This window comes from Podarcis tiliguerta, assembly GCF_965153285.1.
Source record: "Podarcis tiliguerta genome assembly, chromosome: 12".
Taxonomy (NCBI): Eukaryota; Metazoa; Chordata; class Lepidosauria; order Squamata; family Lacertidae; genus Podarcis; species Podarcis tiliguerta.
In genome coordinates, this window is record NC_139545.1 from 23,398,819 (window position 1) to 23,418,192 (window position 19,374).

General features: G+C 42.3%; 1 protein-coding gene across 7 annotated transcripts in view; it reads right to left on the minus strand.

The window, feature by feature from the left end:
• CREB5 (cAMP responsive element binding protein 5) overlaps positions 1–19,374 on the minus strand; it is a 262,459-nt gene that overhangs the window by 193,653 nt on the left and 49,432 nt on the right. For 3 of the 7 annotated variants that reach the window (XM_083405042.1, XM_083405041.1, XM_083405046.1), the window contains exons 2-4: positions 7,981–8,111; positions 4,826–4,897; positions 3,603–3,696 (exon numbers count right to left, since the gene is read on the minus strand). In XM_083405042.1, coding sequence (XP_083261168.1) covers positions 3,603–3,696; positions 4,826–4,879 — 148 coding nt within the window. In that variant the 5' untranslated portion in view covers positions 4,880–4,897; positions 7,981–8,111. Of the gene's footprint in view, positions 1–3,602; positions 3,697–4,825; positions 4,898–7,980; positions 8,112–19,374 lie in introns of those variants that run through there. The other 4 variants (XM_083405045.1, XM_083405043.1, XM_083405044.1 and 1 more) reach the window with 4 other exon arrangements.

A 19,374-nucleotide genomic window follows, 5' to 3' on the forward strand; every position in this document is an offset into this window, starting at 1 on the left:
GCTTCAACGACTTTTATTGCTTCTGGTTCCAAGCTTTCCCCTCTGCTAGTTAGGGTTTTCTGTGTTGTTGTTTTTTTTACAAGTGTCTATGTAACTATGCAAAATGTTCACAGATGTGCTCTTGAGGACAGTCTCCACCCCTGCCAGTTCCCCCAGAGATTCTCTTTTCACCTCAGAAAACTCCTCTCTCCACAGGACTTAAAGGAATTCCTGTGCAGAAGGTGCTAGGGATGGCAAGTTGACTCTGAAGGGGTTCCATCCACACCATGCATCTCAACAACATTGTTTTCCTCAAATAATCGCAGGAACTGTAGTTTGTTAAGGGTGCTGTGAATTGTACTTTTGTGAGGGGGTGACATACAATTCCCAGAATTCTTTGGGGGAAGCCATGGCTGTTAAAGTGGAATAAATGTGCTTTAAATGTCTGGTGTGAAGTGTGCACTAAAATGTCTACCTAGAAGCAGCTTTCAACATTCTCAGTGGTCTGATTCCACACTTCTAGTTCAAGGTTAGACCCAAGGAAGAAAGAACCAGAGCTCTTTACAAACAAACGTTGACATTGGGAAGTTGGAAAAGCTGGGGCAGCCATGAGCCTCAACACCTTGTTTCCTTTAGCCCTATTTGGGTATTCCATCACACCTTTAAGAACTGTACAGCGGAGGAGAGCAGGGCCAATTACCCACTATTGTATCCTGCTATAATAATAATGATAATAATAATAATAATAATAATAATAATAATTTATTATTTATACCCCGCCCATCTGGCTGGGTTTTCCCAGCCACTCTGGGCGGCTTCCAACAAAACACTAAAATACAATAACCTATTAAACATTAAAAGCTTCTCTAAGCAGGGCTGCCTTCAGATGTCTTCTAAGAGTTTGGTAGTTATTTTTCTCTTTGACATCTGGTGGGAGGGTGTTCCACAGGGCGGGTGCCACTACCGAGAAGCCCCTATGCCTGGTTCCCTGTAACTTGGCTTCTCACAGCGGGGCCCTTGGAGCTGGACCTCAGCCACAGTGCTTTGGGAGGGGGGTTATATATTGAGGGAGTGCCTGCTGTATACAAGTAGCATCCCTTGTAAGAAGAGCCCTACCAAAGAGTCAAAGGCTCATCTTGTCCACCTAGTTCTTCTTTATCTCCACTACAATGGATACGCAAAACTCCCCCTGAACTCCTTCTGATTACTCCAAGTTGCACAATGAAACTGTCATAGAATCATAGAATTGTAGAGTTGGAAGGGACCGCGAGGATCATCTAGTCCAATTTCATGCAATGCAGGAACTTGCAGCTGTCCTGTATGGGGACTGAATCTGCAACCTTGGCGTTATCAGCACCATGATCTAACCAGCTAAGCTCTCCAGAATCAGCCAGTCTATAAACTTTAGCTTAAAAATTCTTAACTGACTTGTACAGTCATACCTTGGGTTGCGAATGCTGCGGCTTGCGTGTTTTCGGGTTACGGACCATGCCGAACCCGTAAGTACTGGAACGGGATATTTCTGGGTTTTGGCGCTTTGCGCATGCGCAGAAGCACCGAATCGCATCTCGTGCATGCACAGATGCGGTGCTGTGGGTTGTGAACGTGCCTCCCTCACAGATCATGTTCGCAACCCGAGGTTCCACTGTAATCTAACTGTACCACTGAGAGCTAGGAAGGTGGGAGGATGGGGAATATGGGAAGTTTTTGTTATTACGTCTTATATATTGTTTTCATTTTTAGCTTCGTAAAATTATAAAAGCCAATAAAAATATATGTTTTTTAAAATGAAAAGAACCTCTGCTTCTCATACAAAAAATGGGGAAAGGCAATTAGAGACAGCTGTAACATAAGAAGACCCCTTTTGGATGAGAACAAAGTTTGGTATCCCGTTTTCCACAGTGATCAACCAGATTTCTATGGGTAGACCAGTCCACTCTTACTGACCTTTTGCAGCAATTGGTACCCAGAGGCATGTTGCTTTCTCTAATCTTGAAGGTTTTATTTAGCCACAATGACTATCAACCATAAAAAGCCTTATCCTCCACAAATTTTGCCTAACTGCCTTTTAACGTTCTCCAAGTTATTGGCCATCACCTGATTTTGAATAACTTAACCACACTCTATGTTGCAGAAGAAGCACTTTCTTTCATTGTTCTGACTCTCCCATCCTTTGGCTCCATGAGATAACTCCAGGTTCTAGTATTATGAAAGAGGAAGAAAAACATCTCCCTATCTGCTTTCTCCACAGCACACATACTTTTGTAAACCTCTGTCATGTCCCTTCCCTTCTTCAGCTTTTCCCCTACATGGTGCAAGCTATATATATATTGCTCAATTGCACATAGTTTGTTTCTGACTTTTTGTTTGTTTGATAACATATCTGCAAAGTTGGAAAATTAGAAAGTGGAGAAAACAGCACAATTTCCCGTATTTATGTCTCTTGGAGGAAGAAGCATGTATGGCAAAGGCACCTTTGTGCAAAAAAACAAAACAAAAACAAGGAAAATGGTTCAGGCTTCTTCCTCACTGTACCAGTTTGTGCTGTCAAAGAACAAAACACTGGAAGAAACAACACACAACTAAGCATCACAGGGCAGAAGCAACACTTTTGACTCACCACAGTACTCCTCAAACACGACTGTGCCTATTTAATTTATCATACACTCAGTTGGGAAAATGTGAATTGGCTGTGGTCTGTCTCTTGCATCTTGAGAACATAACTGAACAACGAAATGAACATAAGCCCATTTACCATCGAAGGTGTTACAGCATTGTGGGCCGGCGCCCCTCATTGTGATCCAGAACTGAGTCCTGAACATTGGGGCTAATCTGCCTCGCCTGCTGGAGCCTCAACTTCAAGCCTGCTTGTGCAATTGACCAATAGCAGGCAGGCTGGAAGGTGGGCCTTTCCCAAGGGGCGGGCCTAACGGAGCAGAAAGCTTCCCTTGGGTCCGTTACTGGGGAATAAAAAATAGCACACCCTGGCCTTGGCACCCAGTTATTCACCAGATCTCCCACTCTCCCTCCCTTTGTATATTGGTTTTCTTGTTTGTGCTTGACCTTGCTATGGACCTCGTTGGCTGCCATCTTCAAGGCCAAGCAGGAAATTTTTTCCATCTGACCAATTGGCTTGTTGTCTGGCAGTTTTGCCTACCTCATAGCAATCATTACAACTTGGCAGTTCAGGTAAGCTTTGGTTGGAAGGGAGGTCGTAGCCTCTGGCAGCACCTCCGAGGGAAGCAGTATCCCGTTAAAGGGATCCAAGAGGAATTGCTTCCATCCTGATGCCCAGCTGGGAGCTAGGACCAAATCACTCCTCAAGACAGCGATCTCTCAGGGGCATTCCTATTTGACGTAGGTCATAGGATGGCCCTGCTCTCAGGTTGACCCAGGTGGTTCCAGAAGTCAATGGTTATACCCAATGCCTATGCCAAACCTCTGACACCCGTAATCAGTAAAGTTGTAGCCTTATTTGACCCAAATTCTAATGTGTCTTGTCTGCTTATTCCTGGTAGATGGGGCAATGAGGTGGGGTGGGGAGCCTTGGCACGAAACTAATGTTTATCCTTATCCGCATCAGAATTGACAACCGATTGCCTTTCCTACTCCTATCTTCTTACCTGATAACATGTTATCTGTTTTCAGTGAAGGAAACTTCAAAGTCATTTCATGTTTGTGCCTGTGAATCATCAGGTGATCCTCTGTTGGAAAACGCTGCCAAGCAAACACAAAAGGAAGGAAAGATTTCGTTTCTGAATATATGTCTGGCAAAGGACATTATTTTTGTTCTTAAGGTAACTGGTTCAGGCATTACGACAACACGGGTCTCAAAGCATCTCATCCGGGTCTCAAAGCAGTTTACAGAGAATAAAAACATACGCAAAATGTAAAGCATATATTCACTGGACTAGTGACAGCTGTATAGCTTAGCTACATAATTGTGTTACGTGCCTTTTTTTATTTATTATTTCTATCTTGCCCTTCCTCCCACAGGATCTTTGGGGTGGTGGTAAAAGGTAAAGGGACCCCTGACCATTAGGCCCAGTCGCGGACAACTCTGGGGTTGCAGCGCTCATCTCACTTTATTGGCCGAGATAGCTGGCGTACAGCTTCTGGGTCATGTGGCCAGCATGACTAAGCAGCTTCTGGCAAACCACAGCAGTGCACGGAAACACCCTTTACCTTCCTGCCGGAGCAGTACCTATTTATCTACTTGCACTTTGATGTGCTTTCGAACTGCTAGGTTGGCAGGAGCAGGGACCGAGCAATGGGAGCTCACCCCATTGTGGGGATTAGAACCGCCGACCTTCTGATCGGCAAGCCCTAGGCTCTGTGGTTTAACCCACAGTGCCACAGGATAGTTGAATGGTGCTACAGCATCCTAAATATAGTTCCTATCAGTGGTTCCCAATTAGCTAAGTACCGCGGACCTCCTGTTTTTCAAAAGCCAAGCAATGGCTTTTGAAAATGTTGGAATCTCTGTGGTAGTTTTTGTTAGGTGAATGGTGTCATCATGCCCTCCAACATGTCCCAGCACAAAACCAGGATGCGTGTCTTCTGGGCTGTACAACTCCATGAGCATGGTCCCCCAAAATGAGATACCTGGACAGTTGATGGGTATGTGCCACGGACTCCCTGGGTGGGTTAGGCGGACCCCCAGAGGCCCGCAGGCCACCAATTGGGAACCACTGGTTTATACAATAACAACACCATCTAAAATGAAATATCCAAGCAATATCAAACAGCCTTTAAAAATCTGTAATAAATGTATAAAAGACCAGATACCAGAAGATGTTATGCCACAACTATAGACTTGGTTTGTATTCCTAGCCATTGGACTCACCTGTGAGCAGCCTGGGGCACTGCAGACAAAAGGCCTCTCCTGTTCCAAATTCATCTTTGATTCCTCATGAATCTACATGTTAAAAGGAAAGGAGGGAAAGGGAACCCCTAAACTTCAGAAAACATAGAAAGTATAGTTACCTGGGCCCCCGTAAAAAAACATCAACAACACACAGAAAGTTTACCACCCACCCTTAACTTCTAAAATCAAACTTCCTAGTGTCTGCTCATAAGTGCCCTTCCAGAGCCTATTTGTGCACTTAAAACGAAATTAGAATTATCCTGTCAGAGGAAGTTTCTATCTGGAGAAAAATTATTCTCAGTGTTATTATTAGAGAATACTACCGATGCTATTCAGAAATATCACAAATTAAATACTGTATACCTTTTTACCTTTGCCTCTTCTAGTGATTATCACTTCAAACATAATGCTTAAGAGCCTTTTCTAAGACTCTGAAGTGATTATCTTGGGCACTGATTAAGTATTAAGAAGATAAGATTAAATATTATTTATTGATGTATTTATTAAACTTATATTCTGCACCTTCCTCCAAATGAGCCCAGGATGGCGATCATCAAGCAATACAATGAAAACCTCTAAAAACAGTTCTAAAGAAACAGCTGCTATAAAACAGTTTAAAAACAACCTTCTAAAAAGAAAATTTAAAACTCCTAAAATCAGTTAGGTATTCTCTAACTAATAATCAAATGTATGAGTAAACAGGAATCTTTTTAAATTTCTCCTAAAAGGAAATGGAAGCACTTCACGAGGGAGGACACTGCAAAAGTTGGGGACCACCACCAAGAAGGCCTGGCTGTGGGTCACCACCAACCACCAACTGAGCCTCCTTTGCAGATCATAGGGCTGAAGATGGTTGATATTGGGGAAAGCACTCTTTTAGATTTGATCCATTCCAATATAGGATTGGATCCACAGGCACTTCCTCTATAACAGATCGAACCTGTGCTGTCCAAATAATGAGTTTAAGGAAATAACCTCTGAAGGTATACAAGAACCTTTTTTGCAAGAACAAACGAAGCATATATAATCCATCTGTTGTCCTTTGCATGAATTTATTGAAAATAATGTTCCATCATTCTGCCCCCACATTGTGGATGAGGGGAGAAAACAGACTTTACACAACCTGACAACCGAGCCACTGCATCCATCTCTCTTTCTTATAATGTGACTTCAGAACAGGAAGAAGGGGGAAGAGCTAAAGGAATAATTTGAAATTATTCGTCCCCCCCCCAATGGCAATATTAAGAATATACTATATATTTTGGAATGTTGAGCAGGAGCATTTGGGCACCTTTCCTGTTTACTTTTTAAATTAATGACATGGTTAAAGAACTGGAGGGCCTACAGTTTGCCCCTGTCACAATTCTCGACCAAAAACTCTCAGTATTAATGTATGCTGATGACCTAGTACTTGTATGTAGAACCCAGGTGGGCCCGAGACGGCTGCTTGAAAAATTAAGTTCTTTGGGGGGGGGGCGTTTACATAAGCCTCAATTGGTTATATAATGGGAAACCAATACCCCAAATTGCAAATATATGGATCCTTGTTGGAGAAACAGCATTGACCATGTCACTCCGTGGAAAAACTCGCTTCAGTTCTGGAACATTCCTTGTGGCAAATGTAGTCCAAAGTTGTTTTCCATTGCTTTGCTACCTTCATCCATAAAACAGCAACTCATGCTTATTAAGTTTAGAACTTCCAATGAACTCGTTAGCAACAAATTACATCCATTTCGTCTACTGTATATCTCTGGAGTCATTCTGATTCAATTTTACAGGGATATTTGTTAGTTTAAAAATCTGGAGATTCTGTCACATTATTGTCCCATTTTGGGGGACTGGCATTCTTGGTTGATATAGCAAATCTCTCACACACCGTGAAAGTGTGGGAAAAAATGGGACACATGCTCATGTTTCATTCGCTTTTACCAATCAATGATTTGAGGAGGAGATTTCCAGTAGACTCATGGAATCATAGAATTGCAGATTTGGAAAGGACGCCTCACAATTCATCTAGTCCAATGCTCTGCAACACAGTGTAGTACACCCTAATGCTTGCAAATTGCAAGCTGTGTTTACTAGGGTGGCTATAATATTGTTTCCTTACACTGATAAACACATATGTCAACTGAAACAAACTGAGTCACAAGAAGCCTAAAGAGAATGCTGAAATAAAGCAGGAGCAGGTGGTAGGTCAGCCTAAAAATCTCACTTGGCTTCTTTTGCTGCAGTGAGTTCTTTCCAGGTTAGCAGGACAAGCCGGCCCTTGAGCAAACTACAGTGGTACCTTGGTTCTCAAACTTTATCCATTCCGGAAGTCCATTCCAAAACCAAAGCATTCCAAAACCAAGGTGTGCTTTCCCATAGAAAGTAATGCAAAACAGATTAATCTGTTCCAGACTTTTTTAAAAAAAACCCTAAAACAGCAATTTAACATGAATTTTACTATTGAACAAGACCTTTGATCCATACAATGAAAGCAATAATCAATGTACTGTACTATAAAATAAATAGACAGTCCAATTATTATTTTTTCTTACCTGCACTGATGATACTCATTGTTTAGATGGGGGGCTTTTATCCATTTCCACAGTCACACAACCAATCAATCAGTAGCTGAACTGGGTTCCACACAGTCACAAAAACAAATTGACCAAAAAAAATCTCAAAAACAAAAATGCAAAATAAATAGCAAAAACAAAAGCTCCAAACTTAATCCATTCCGGAAGTCTGTTTGACTTACGAAATGTTTGAAAATGAAGGTGCAGCTTCTGATTGGTGCAGGTGCCCTGGAAACAATAGCCGACAGCCGTATCGGACGTTCAGTTTCCAAAAACTGTTTGAAAACTGGAACACTTACTTTTGGGTTTTCAGCATTTGAGAACCAAGGTGTTTGAGAACCAAGGTGTTTGAGAATCAAGGTACCACTGTATAGTGGTTTCTTTCTGAAATAGACTAATGCCATGCTTGCTTGCTTATATTACATTGGACAACTCTAATATGGATATGCATCAAGAGGCCCTAGAAATCTCTTACTTATCAGAAATTAGTATTTCCAAAAAATACCCTTTTCCATTTTGTGTTAATAAATCTTAAAAATGCTTCATATTAGTGAAAGGCTTTGAGAAACTTACACTTTACATTTATTAGAAGAAGGTACCACACTGTCCTGCTCACATTCTTCAACTCTGGGTCAAGAGGCAAACTTCAAGCGAAGAGTCTGTTGCTATTTCAACACAGGCCTTTATTGCTCTGCTGGTGCTATCTAAATAAGAGGGAAAAGCTGGTGAGAAAATTTTATGGCAACCCACAAACAATTGTCTTGGATCAAAAGAACTGTACGCAGCAGGGCAGTATTCTGTTCAAGTATTACATAGAAACTAGAGAGAGAAATAAGGTAGGTCACAGCTCTCCTTTTCTTTCTTCCATTATAAAGTGGGATTTCCTTAGTCTTACTTTTTCCTCAGTGGAAGCTGACAACCGAACATATCTTAATCTGAATAAAACTACAGGATTATCTATGAATGCGGGACTAAATTTTCTGTAACAGGTGAAACAGGCTCGGTCGCAATTTTCTGGAGCTTTAGCAAATTTAACACAAGAAGCAATTCTCAATGAAATTTCGGAGACATTTTTATAAAAGAAGTTAAGGCAATATATACTGAACAATCAGCAAAATTAATAGTAAATAATGTACTGGCTGAGAATTGCAAAATAACCAAAGGAACTAGACGAGGTTGTCCACTGTCACCTTTATTGTTTATAATAGTTTTAGACGTTTTGGTGCAAAGAATAAGATGTAATCAAGAAATTAAAGGAATAGGGGTGGGAGAGAGAATCAGAAGCCATGATGGCTTTCGTAATTCCAGGAATGTCCCTAGGAAATCAGGACACTTGGAGGGTATGATAGCAGCAGCTGCATCTGAAGTGCTGCTCACAGGTCAACACTTTGGGGTACTAAGAAATAAAAGGCTGGCCTTGGAGAATCACCCAGGACAGCACTTTGTACAAAACAGAACTTTTGCAGCTAGTGCAGCAGTAAGTAGAATTAACTCTCCCTCCTCAACCCGTCTCGACATAGATGTTCCTGCTGCTCAGGAACATGAGACGAAGTAAAGCTGGTTGGTACAGATGCTACAGGAAGACCAAGGGAACAGGTCATGGTGGAAGACCAGCTTGTATAACAGGAAAACAGGGTGGAATTAAGACTTTGCAGAGGGAGCGCTTTGCAAACATTTTCATCCCTTGTGAAATTATCCCACCCTTTCAGGATTCTTTGTGTCAGATCTCATTAAAAAAAATTCAGCACAGGACTATACAAAAGAGACAGCAGACCGAAGAGTTCAAAGATCAAGTACAGATAGGGTTGAGACCGTGCAGAATGATAATATCTCCACAAACCCTTAGTCCGCAGAAAGAATATCCCACTGAAATTAAGTAAGTGAAATTAGGGTTGCTGAGCTTTTTCCTTTTTCTTTTTCCCCCCAAGTTGTTGAGCTAAAAAATGAGGTTTTGAGCTATTTTTAATTAAAGTCATCCAAATCTACAGGGTTTTCCCAGACATTTCAGGGTTTCCCCAGACATTTCAGCAATTTCCACCTGGACACTGTTTGCGAGGACTGAATGCTGGCTGCATCCAGGAAATTCCGGACATATGGTATATAGTAAAATATATGGGAACTGACATCTTCATTTCAGAACCAAAACAATTGTATTTTTTTTTAAATGCTTTTTATTGATTTTTCACAAACATAGATAAAACTTAATCTTTTACAATCAGCATTTTGTGTTGTCTTATTTACCCTGCGCAATTTCGCTTCCAGACTTCCCTGCTTCGGTTTTCCTAATTTACATCTTCTCTTACAGATTCTTATGTACCCTCTATTCACATCACAGAATTTATGTTAACCCTGCTACAGTTTTTAAACTTCTACAATTAATTCTTATATATGCAACAAATTTACTCCACTCTTCTTCAAACTTTGTCCCTTTTGGGTCTCAAATTTTATAAGTCATTTTAGCCAATTCTGTATACGCAAAGAATTTGGTCTGTCTCTCCATTACCGTTGGGATCTCCTGGGATCTCCACTTTTGGGCCACGAGGATCCTAGCTGCAGCCGTGGCATACTGAAATAATTTACAATCTTCTTTTTTCACCTCCTCTCCTACTTGTACTTGGAATCATTATATGCCAGTTTCTGAAAGTATTAGCATAGTTGTGCAAGTGAAAAGAAGCTTAGGATTTAATGTAGATGTTAACATCATCTTTCAAAATTCATTGCCCTGTAGTGACCAAGTAAAGCACGGTATTGGCAGCCCACATATGCTAGGAAGCCCACTGCATTGTTGAAGCCTGACACACCGATGAAATATCACTCACTCAGCACGAGGCAGAAAGATACATGGCATTCAGACTGAAAGAGTGTGGATAAAGATTGGCTGAAGACAGAACTGTGTTCAGGTCAATATTGTCTAATGTGTATTCTCCAATGGGTAATTCACATAGCTATAGAGAGGGAGTGCATTCTGACTTTTCCATAATCTTCACAAACTGCTTGTGTGACTGTGATAAGCTGCATATATATACATACCGTATTTTTCGCTCTATAAGACACACTTTTTCCCTCCTAAAAAGTAAGGGGAAATGTGTGTGCATCTTATGGAGCGAATGCAGGCTGCGCAGCTATCCCAGAAGCCAGAACAGCAAGAGGGATCACTGCGCAGAGCTCCCTCTAGCTGTTCTGGCTTCTGGCTTCGCCGTGCGAAGCCTCTTCAGGGCAGTGGGAGCCTTCATCCCGCTGCCCTGAAGAGGCTTCGCGCGGCTATCCCAGAAGCCAGAACAGCAAGAGGGATCGTTATGCAGCACTCCCTCTTGCTGTTCTAGCTTCTGGCTTAGCCCCTCCGTCCCTTCCCCCACCTCCCAGAAAAGCCCCCAAGAGCCACGTGGAGCGTGGGGAAAAGCCTGCAAGCGCCGCACACACGCTCCGCGCAGCTTGTGAAAGGGAGGGCTGAGCAGAGCCTGGGATGCATAAAGGCTCTGCTCAGCACTCCCTTTAAAGAATATATTTTTTCTTGCATTCCCCCTCTAAAAAATAGGTGCGTCTTATGGTCAAGTGCGCCTTATGGAGCGAAAAATACGGTACATATCATACATATGCAACTCCTGCAGCCAAGCTGCTGCAAAACGTTTTGCTCTCCTTTCCTTTGAACCACATCAGCAAGGCTGAGAGGAGGGTCTTGTTGTCTGGGCAGCCCAGGACCTCCATACACAATGCCCAAGCTTGCACCCCAGAGAGTTCACTTCAGTGCTGCTAAGGCAGCAAAAACAACGCAGGAGGCAGCACTTATGAGTTACTGGTCTCTTCCGCCACAGCAGGCACTGTGATTCTCCAACAGTTTAACTTCACCCCCGGAGGCGCACTCCATTGTCTCTCAAGATGCCAATGATATGCAATAAGGGGAAGGAACTTTTTCACATATATTGGAAATAAAACCCAAATATTGTTGTAATATTCTTGTGTAAATTAATCCACCACTACCCCCATCTCAAAACATGTGTTTAAAATTGAACGAGAGAGATTACAATGTCCAGGTACATCTTCAGTGGTACTGCAAAGTTTGAAGGAACCCTGAGCAAGATGCCTTCGGGCAGGAAGGAGAGATGTTGCCATGACTGCTCAAACCCTTCCCACCTGCATGCCACCCTAACCCTTCCCTGTGGCACTGCCTTAACTACTCTAGCAACCCCTCTTCAATGCCTTCCTGTCTATACACCAAGGCAGCCCACTCATAAACCACCTCAAGCTCTTCCCACATTTCAAACTCAGAAACAAGGCCAATGTGGGGCAGGTGCTGGTAAACAGCCTCTCTCACTGTCTTAGATTCCAAGCAAATATTTTCCTGGAGGGAGATGCAGTGGCTGCTTACTTGACAAATGACGTGAAAGGAGAGCAGGGCCACACCTCAGCCCAACATGGGCACAGCCTCACTGTCAATCTGTCATGGGGTTAGTGAATATACATTGCAAAGAATGGTCCCTAACACAGCCAGGAGCAAATTACAGACATATTTAAGTAACCTGAAGTTTGGGGATTTTGGCCCTTCAGATTTTCCACAGGTTTGGAAACACCTCCAGAGACAAAAAAAAAAAAAAAAAAAAAAAATCCCAAAATACAGTGGTACCTCAGGTTACATACGCTTCAGGTTACATACGCTTCAGGTTACAGACTCTGCGAACCCAGAAATATTATTTCAGGTTAATAACTTTGCTTCAAGATGAGAACAGAAATTGTGCTCTGGCGGTGCAGTGGCAGCAGGAGGCCCCATTAGCTAAAGTGGTCTTCAGGTTAAGAACATTTTCAGTTTAAGTACAGACCTCCAGAACGAATTAAGTACTTAACCTGAGGTACCACTGTACAGCACGTTAAACAACAAGCCCACTCCTCAAATGACCACTCCTCAAATATTTCACTGCTCACTTTGTATCTTACCCTTGTGGGTATATCAGATTAGCACAACGTTGTCTTTGCACAACTGCTGGAAAGGAATGGTGTGAAATCACTGGACCCTGTTCTCCTTTCAGTCTTTGCATAAAAAACAAATAACCAAATAAAATATCTGCAAAAATTTGTACGGCTTAACTCGTAAGAATATCACGCAGGCTTGTTTCCTGTTCCAATGTTATTCTTGAAGTGGGTTGCAGTCAGAATCTGATTTTCATTGAGCTATTATTATTTGCAGCTGTGCGACCTTCTTAACCCTGTTTCAAAAGTGACATTTCAGCCTTCAGCTCCATCCTGACTGAATGTTGCAGAGTTTTCAACCTTGTGATTAACCCTTAAGAAAAGGACAGAGTAATTGTCGTACATCCACCCAGTCTAGGTCAGAGGCTCAGCCCTGAAAACTATTCACTATGGGCATATTTGTTTTCCATGGAGAAATAATACGTATTTTTTAATTTAAAAAAAAAAAAAAAGCTTCAATGGAATGTAAAATCCACATGGATTCACGAGAAACATGAAAAAGAGAGGTGGGGAAATCTAGTTCCCTGCATGCTGATCTCTCTTAGAAAGTCCACATGCCAGACATTGGTTCTTCATGCTTGACTTGGGACAACTTCCAATGTTACGGGACAGACAAGTTTCTGTTTGTCTACACTACAGCATGCTTCACAGAGCACCGTAAACCATGAAGGAAGGAGATGCATGCCAGCGTCGATGTTTATCATGCATCTTCAGTCATGCACCAGCTCCTCACTATACATTATTAAGTGTTTGATGAAAGAAACAAGCAGTGAACAAATGGGAACTTGCCCTGCCTGTATATCTTGAAGTATCCCATAGCATTTAGCCCAAGTTCCTGTGTGCATTATTCCTAACTCTCCTTGAGTTTTGTTTCCCCCCATTCCTAGAAATTAGCATTCTGTGGGCACCGGTTACACTCAGTCTTCTCTGGGTTCTTTGTGGGGAAATGTTTCTACAGATTCGTTCTGTACTACTTCAAACTTCCTTCAGTTTAAGCTTGAATTTAACCTGAATTTAACCTGAAGTTTAAGCTTGAATTTAAACTGAAGAAAGTAGGAAAAACCACTGGGCCGGTAAGATACAATCTAAACCAAATCCCTTATGAATACACAGTGGAAGTGAGGAACAGGATTAAGGATTTAGAATTGCTGGACAGAGTCCCTGAAGAACTATGGATGGAGGCTCGAAACATTATACAGGAGGCAGCAACGAAAACCATCCCAATGAAAAGGAAATGCAAGAAAGCAAAGTGGCTGTCCAATAAGGCCTTACAAATAGCGGGGGAGAGAAGGCAAGCAAAATGCAAGGGAGATAGAGAAAGATACAGGAAATTGAACGCAGAATTCCAAAAAATAGCAAGGAGAGACAAGAAGGCCTTCTTAAATGAGCAATGCAAAGAAATAGAGGAAAACAACAGAATGGGAAGAACCAGAGATCTGTTCAAGAAAATTGGAGATATGAAAGGAACATTTCGTTCAAAGATTACCATAATAAAGGACAAAAGTGGTAAGGACCTAACAGAAGCAGAAGACATCAAGAAGAGGTGGCAAGAATACACAGAGGAATTATACCAGAAAGATATGGATGTCTCGTACACCCCAGGAAAAGACCCTGATGCTGGGAAAGATGGAGGGCACAAGGAGAAGGGGACGACAGAGGACGAGATGGTTAGACAGTGTTCTCGAAGCTACAAACATGAATCTGACCAAACTGCGGGTGGCAGTGGAAGACAGGAGTGCCTGGCGTGCTCTGGTCCATGGGGTCACGAAGAGTCGGACACGACTGAACAACTAAACAACAACAACTTCAAACTTCAGAGTTGCACTCAATCTGCTGACAGCTCTCTCGTGTGTGGCTGTCATTCGCCGGTGCTATTTTTTGAGAAAAAGAGGTGTTGGAAGTCACCATGCAATTCCCCTCATTGTCTTTGAATGGCAATGGTGCCCAACTGAGAGGTGCTGGAACTGAATTCTGGTGAGTTCTGGTTGGGAGGGGGAAAGCCCTGTCTGTCGCTATTTTGCCTGCGTACGTCACAGAGGATGGAGAATTGAACTGGAATCTCGAATTGACTGAGCTGGCTAGTGAAGACATGCACCCAGTTCAGACCAAACAGCATGGTTTCTTGTTTTGAGCACACAAGCCTTACATTTACATGCTCCCACACTTGAACACAAGTGGGGAAAGGTTTTAAACTTCCACTCCTAGTCTACACACACACACACACACACACACACACACAAGTTTCCCATTTTAAGCAAACTCAGTTTGATATCCTGGTTTGATATCTGTTAAGTTGTGGGTGAACATATCAGACGACACAGCGATTCTTCCCAAGCAGCTCTTTATTTGTAAGCTGGAACAGAACTGAACTGAGGAGCTCAGTCAGCCTGCTTATATAGAGCTCCACTAGAATGCAACAGTAACCATTTTCTGTAACTAGCCAATCACTGAACGTCACTTTCGATCCTTCATTTGCATACAAACTATCCAATCACTGAACGTCACTTTCGATCCTTCATTTGCATAACTATCTACAGTATCCCCCTGCTGGCCCAGGGTGAGAACTTCAGTACATAACAATATCCATCCTGGCTTGCTACCTAAATGTGGTTCGTACAAACTACAAACTCCCATATTAATCAGAAACAGGAAAGTGATGTTGAAGGGGCCAAAAACAGGACAAGAAGCTTTAAATCTCTGCCCTGTGCACATAAAGGCAAGTGCAGAGGCCTGAGGCTCACACTGACTTGTTTGTAACAACACATCTTGCATCCTTGCACGCTGGTCATCATTGTCAACCTCTGCAATTTGCCCAGCTTGATACAAAGAAATGACCTGCAAACTTACATTTTCTAGCTTCTACACTGGACGAATGAGGTTGGGATTTTTGCTTTGACAGTTACACTATAGGAAGAAAGCAAATGCACCTTTTTTTAAAGCACTGAGATGGAAGACATCACCCGAATGAAACTGCATTAAATTTAGTTATATTCATCATGCACATACAGTGGTCCAGTATAATGAGCTTTTTCTTATTTGCAATCTACTATGTCCTACAGTAGACTTCAGCCCACACATATATCTGCTACCTTCATGGTCTATTTCATGCATCTGATGTAGGGGACTGCCTACACAAACTCGTGCCACAATAAACCAGTTAGTCTCTCAAATGCCATAATGATCATCTTTGGTTGATTTATTTTCTGGGGGCAGTAAATCCATTAGCGTGGCTAGTTTTCTGGAATTACTCTAAAAACAGCATCATTCAAAACATGGTGAAGGAAGAGTTAATGGCAAACTTTGTTACCAGTTTCTCCCTGCCTGAGTAAACCCTCCCACCAATTTTCAGGATCATTGGAATGAAATGGAGTATGATGTTTTTCCTTCTGTCCAGCTGAAGTGCTTGTTTTAAAAACAGCTAGCATCAAGCTTTCCACATATGTACACATACAGGATTCATTATTACACGTGGCTGTTTGTGCTGCTATGGTAAAGGATCTGTCACCCATATTTTCCTGGATTAAAATATTTCCAAATGGGTCTGGATGCTAGGAAGAATTCCACATGTGTGGCTTTCTAAACAGGCCTTAGCATGATGGATGGATGGAACCTTAAATCTCAGTGGTGCTTTCAGTGTAGTGTTATGCAATTATATGTAAATGCTGACTGCATACAGAAATACAATCATACTGGAATCTTATTTATTTATTAAAAGGAAGGGTTCTCTATCAATCTATATAAATCAAAATGTCAAAAAATGTGGCAATCATCTGCGTTCTCCAGAATTCTTCATCAGGGGAAAAAATCTTACAGAAAGTAGGGACTGGGGCAACAAGGAAAGTGCATACACACATACACACAAAATTTACGCTGCTGTTGTAGCCACAAGTTCAACTTGTACACTCAGTTCCAAGATGAAGGTTGCGGAATGTCCCTCCAAGATGGAGGTTGCGGAATAAGTCCTTCCCATGTGACCTCCAAGGGATCATAGATTGTAGGATAAGGAGAGGGGAAAGTATTCAAAGAATGAGAGTACCAAAACAACTTTCTTTTAGTAAATATAGATATAAAAACAGAAAACAGTACTGAATCTTGAATGGAGAAAGTATCTGAAATAGATTTTTTTTAAGGACAGAACAGAGATCAAATATTATGTTAGATACAGATCCCAATTTCCCTCATGGACTTACTCTGGTGAAGTTTTACGTCCATCTTCCAAATCCAATCATCACCTTTGGGATGCAAGAAGGGAATTTCCCCTAGTGTAGTTCATGGCATTCGTGAATTGAAAATTCACTCCGAGTGGAGAAATACAATTCATGGCTCAGAAGCCAGTTACATATCTCCAAACATTTGAGCTGAGAAAGTGGATAGACATTAATGGGGTGTACCAGGGTTACAGGGCAGGACTTTGGGGGAGAAGTCAAGGGAGCCCCTCCACAGAATGAAGAGGAGGGTCCCCCAAAGTATCTATCCACTCCAGAAGACTGCAAAACCCAGAGCCTAAAACTACCTTAAACTGCGTCATCTACATGTTGTAAGTTAGGACCTAGAGAGCCCAAAATATAAAAAAGCCAAGAACAGGGATTGGAGTACTGTAAACTGGCAAAGCAAGAATGGGAAGTAGCAGGAGATAATGTGGAGTGGGGTGGGGAGAGAGAAGACTGGAGAAATATGGAAAGTGGTAAAGGAATATGACTCCCATGGCCATGCGATGATTTTAGTAAATGACACTTATGTGCAGTGAAGGCTGGTCCAGTAGGCTGAATTGGGTGCTCCTCCACCAGCCTCAGTTGCTTTACTTGCAACCAATTCAGTGGGTCATTAGGAGAACCTCACCGAGCTACAGTTTTCAGAGTGGCTTAACAATTTATCCCTCTTCACTGGAAACACTGGAAATAGTAGCTCTGTGAGGAGAATAGGTATTAGGTCCAGTCGTGGGAGAAGGGACGGTGCAAGGAAGCAACTATAGTGGGAAGGAGCAGGTTGGAAAACCACATTTTATGAGCAGAAATCTACTTGCTGGTGTCTAGATCCACATTTTATAATACTGTACTAATCTACCAAATATAATGGATCATATAAATACTGGTTCCTGTAATTAATTTTGTGTGTGTGCAATACTGTAAATACTGTAACTATATTATTATTACTTTTTTGGAGGTTGAGGTCTTTTATGACTATGTTTGATTAGGAGCAGAAGAATAAACAAAGGTTACCTGGTGAGTTATAAATGACCAGCATTCCCCATCAGTTCTCATTTGTCCCCAGGAATTCTCATTTAGGCTGAGAGATTTAGGCTGATCTTGTGTTTAAAAGCTGGTATAGATATACCCACATTGCAATATAACGCTGTATGTTCCTTGTTTGTTTTAGAAACTTCAGAAATATCTTAAGATGAACCAGGAGGCAAAAGGTGCCTGGAAATGTTTTTCAAAGTTTGCATTGAGAATGGGAAAAAGAACCTTACATCTGTTCTTGGTATGAAAGTCAGCTGAACAGGCTTGTGTTGTTGTTTTCCCCAGGATGCCTTTCATGTTTCCCCCTCCTTCTCTTCAGAAAGCCAGCTATTTATTTACGCTCAAGGTAGGCCCATTCTTTTATCTCCTGGTGTACTGTAAACTAAAGCAATTAGCATACTGGAATTACAGTACAGTCTCTCTCTCTTTTTTAAAAAACCTTCTGTCAATATTATTTTTGGAGGGAAACCTCTTAATGAACTGTAGACAAATAACAACAACAGGAACGGTTGCTTGGTGTTCAGCAACGAAAGTTGTTGCTTGTAAGTCACAACGCCACATGCGATGAGCCCATGAATAAAAATGAGAGGGCAGCCCTTTGACAGGACCCCATCTGCAAGCATCCGAGAAAGCGTCTCAAGTGTTGTGTATTTACCAGATGTTGCTAAGAGCTCTCACTGGAGCAGGCATTGGCTTCCTTGGCCTTTGCACACTTTAAAAATATTTATTATTATTTATTTCTTTATACCCCACCTTGTCCCCAGATGGGACTCAAGGCATCTTATGCATAAAAATTTATTTATCTCAGAAATGTTTCAGTGGGCATCAAATCCATTACACTAGGAGCATCCTTCCATAGCCCTCTAGAACTATTGTTCCCAAACAGTCCTGACTGACCCATGGAATCCATATTCACACCATACATTTAAAGGCCTGTAATACACAGGTGGTACTGTGGGTTAAACCACTGTGCCACTTGGGCTTGCCGATCGAAAGGTTGGCGGTTTGAATCCCCACGACGGGGTGAGCTCCCATTGTTTGGTCCCAGCTCCTGCCAACTTGTCAGTTTGAAAGCTCACAGTGGCGCTGTGGGTTAAACCACAGAGTCTAGGACTTGCCGATCAGAAGGTTGGCGGTTCGAATCCCTGCAATGGGGTGAGCTCCCGTTGCTCGGTCCCTGCTCCTGCCAACCTAGCAGTTCGAAAGCACGTCAAAGTGCAAGTAGATAAATAGGTACAGCTCTGGTGGGAAGGTAAACGGCGTTTCCGTGCGCTGCTCTGGTTCACCGGAAGCAGCTTAGTCATGCTGGCCACATGACCCAGAAGCTGTACGCCGGCTCCCTCAGCCAGTAAAGCGAGATGAGCGCCACAACCCCAGAGTCAGTCACGACTGGACCTAATGGTCAGGGGTTCCTTTACCCTTTACCTTTAAGTGTCCCAGAAATATTACCTCAGGTTAAGAACTTTGCTTCAGGATGAGAACAGAAATCGTGCTCTGGCGGTGCAGCGGCAGCAGGAGGCCCCATTAGCAAAAGTGGTGCTTCAGGTTAAGAACAGTTTCAGGTTAAGAACAGACCTCCAGAACGAATTAAGTTCTTAACCCGAGGTACCACTGTATAATATTTCTGAGGAGAGTGAAACAGGAATAACTAGTTAGATCTAGGCTAGCAAGCAACTAGTAGACTTGACATGTGTTATTTCCTGCCCTCTTGGATCCCCACAGCTCCACAGTGGCCCAGCTCAGAGTTGGGGAATAACAGGGCTGG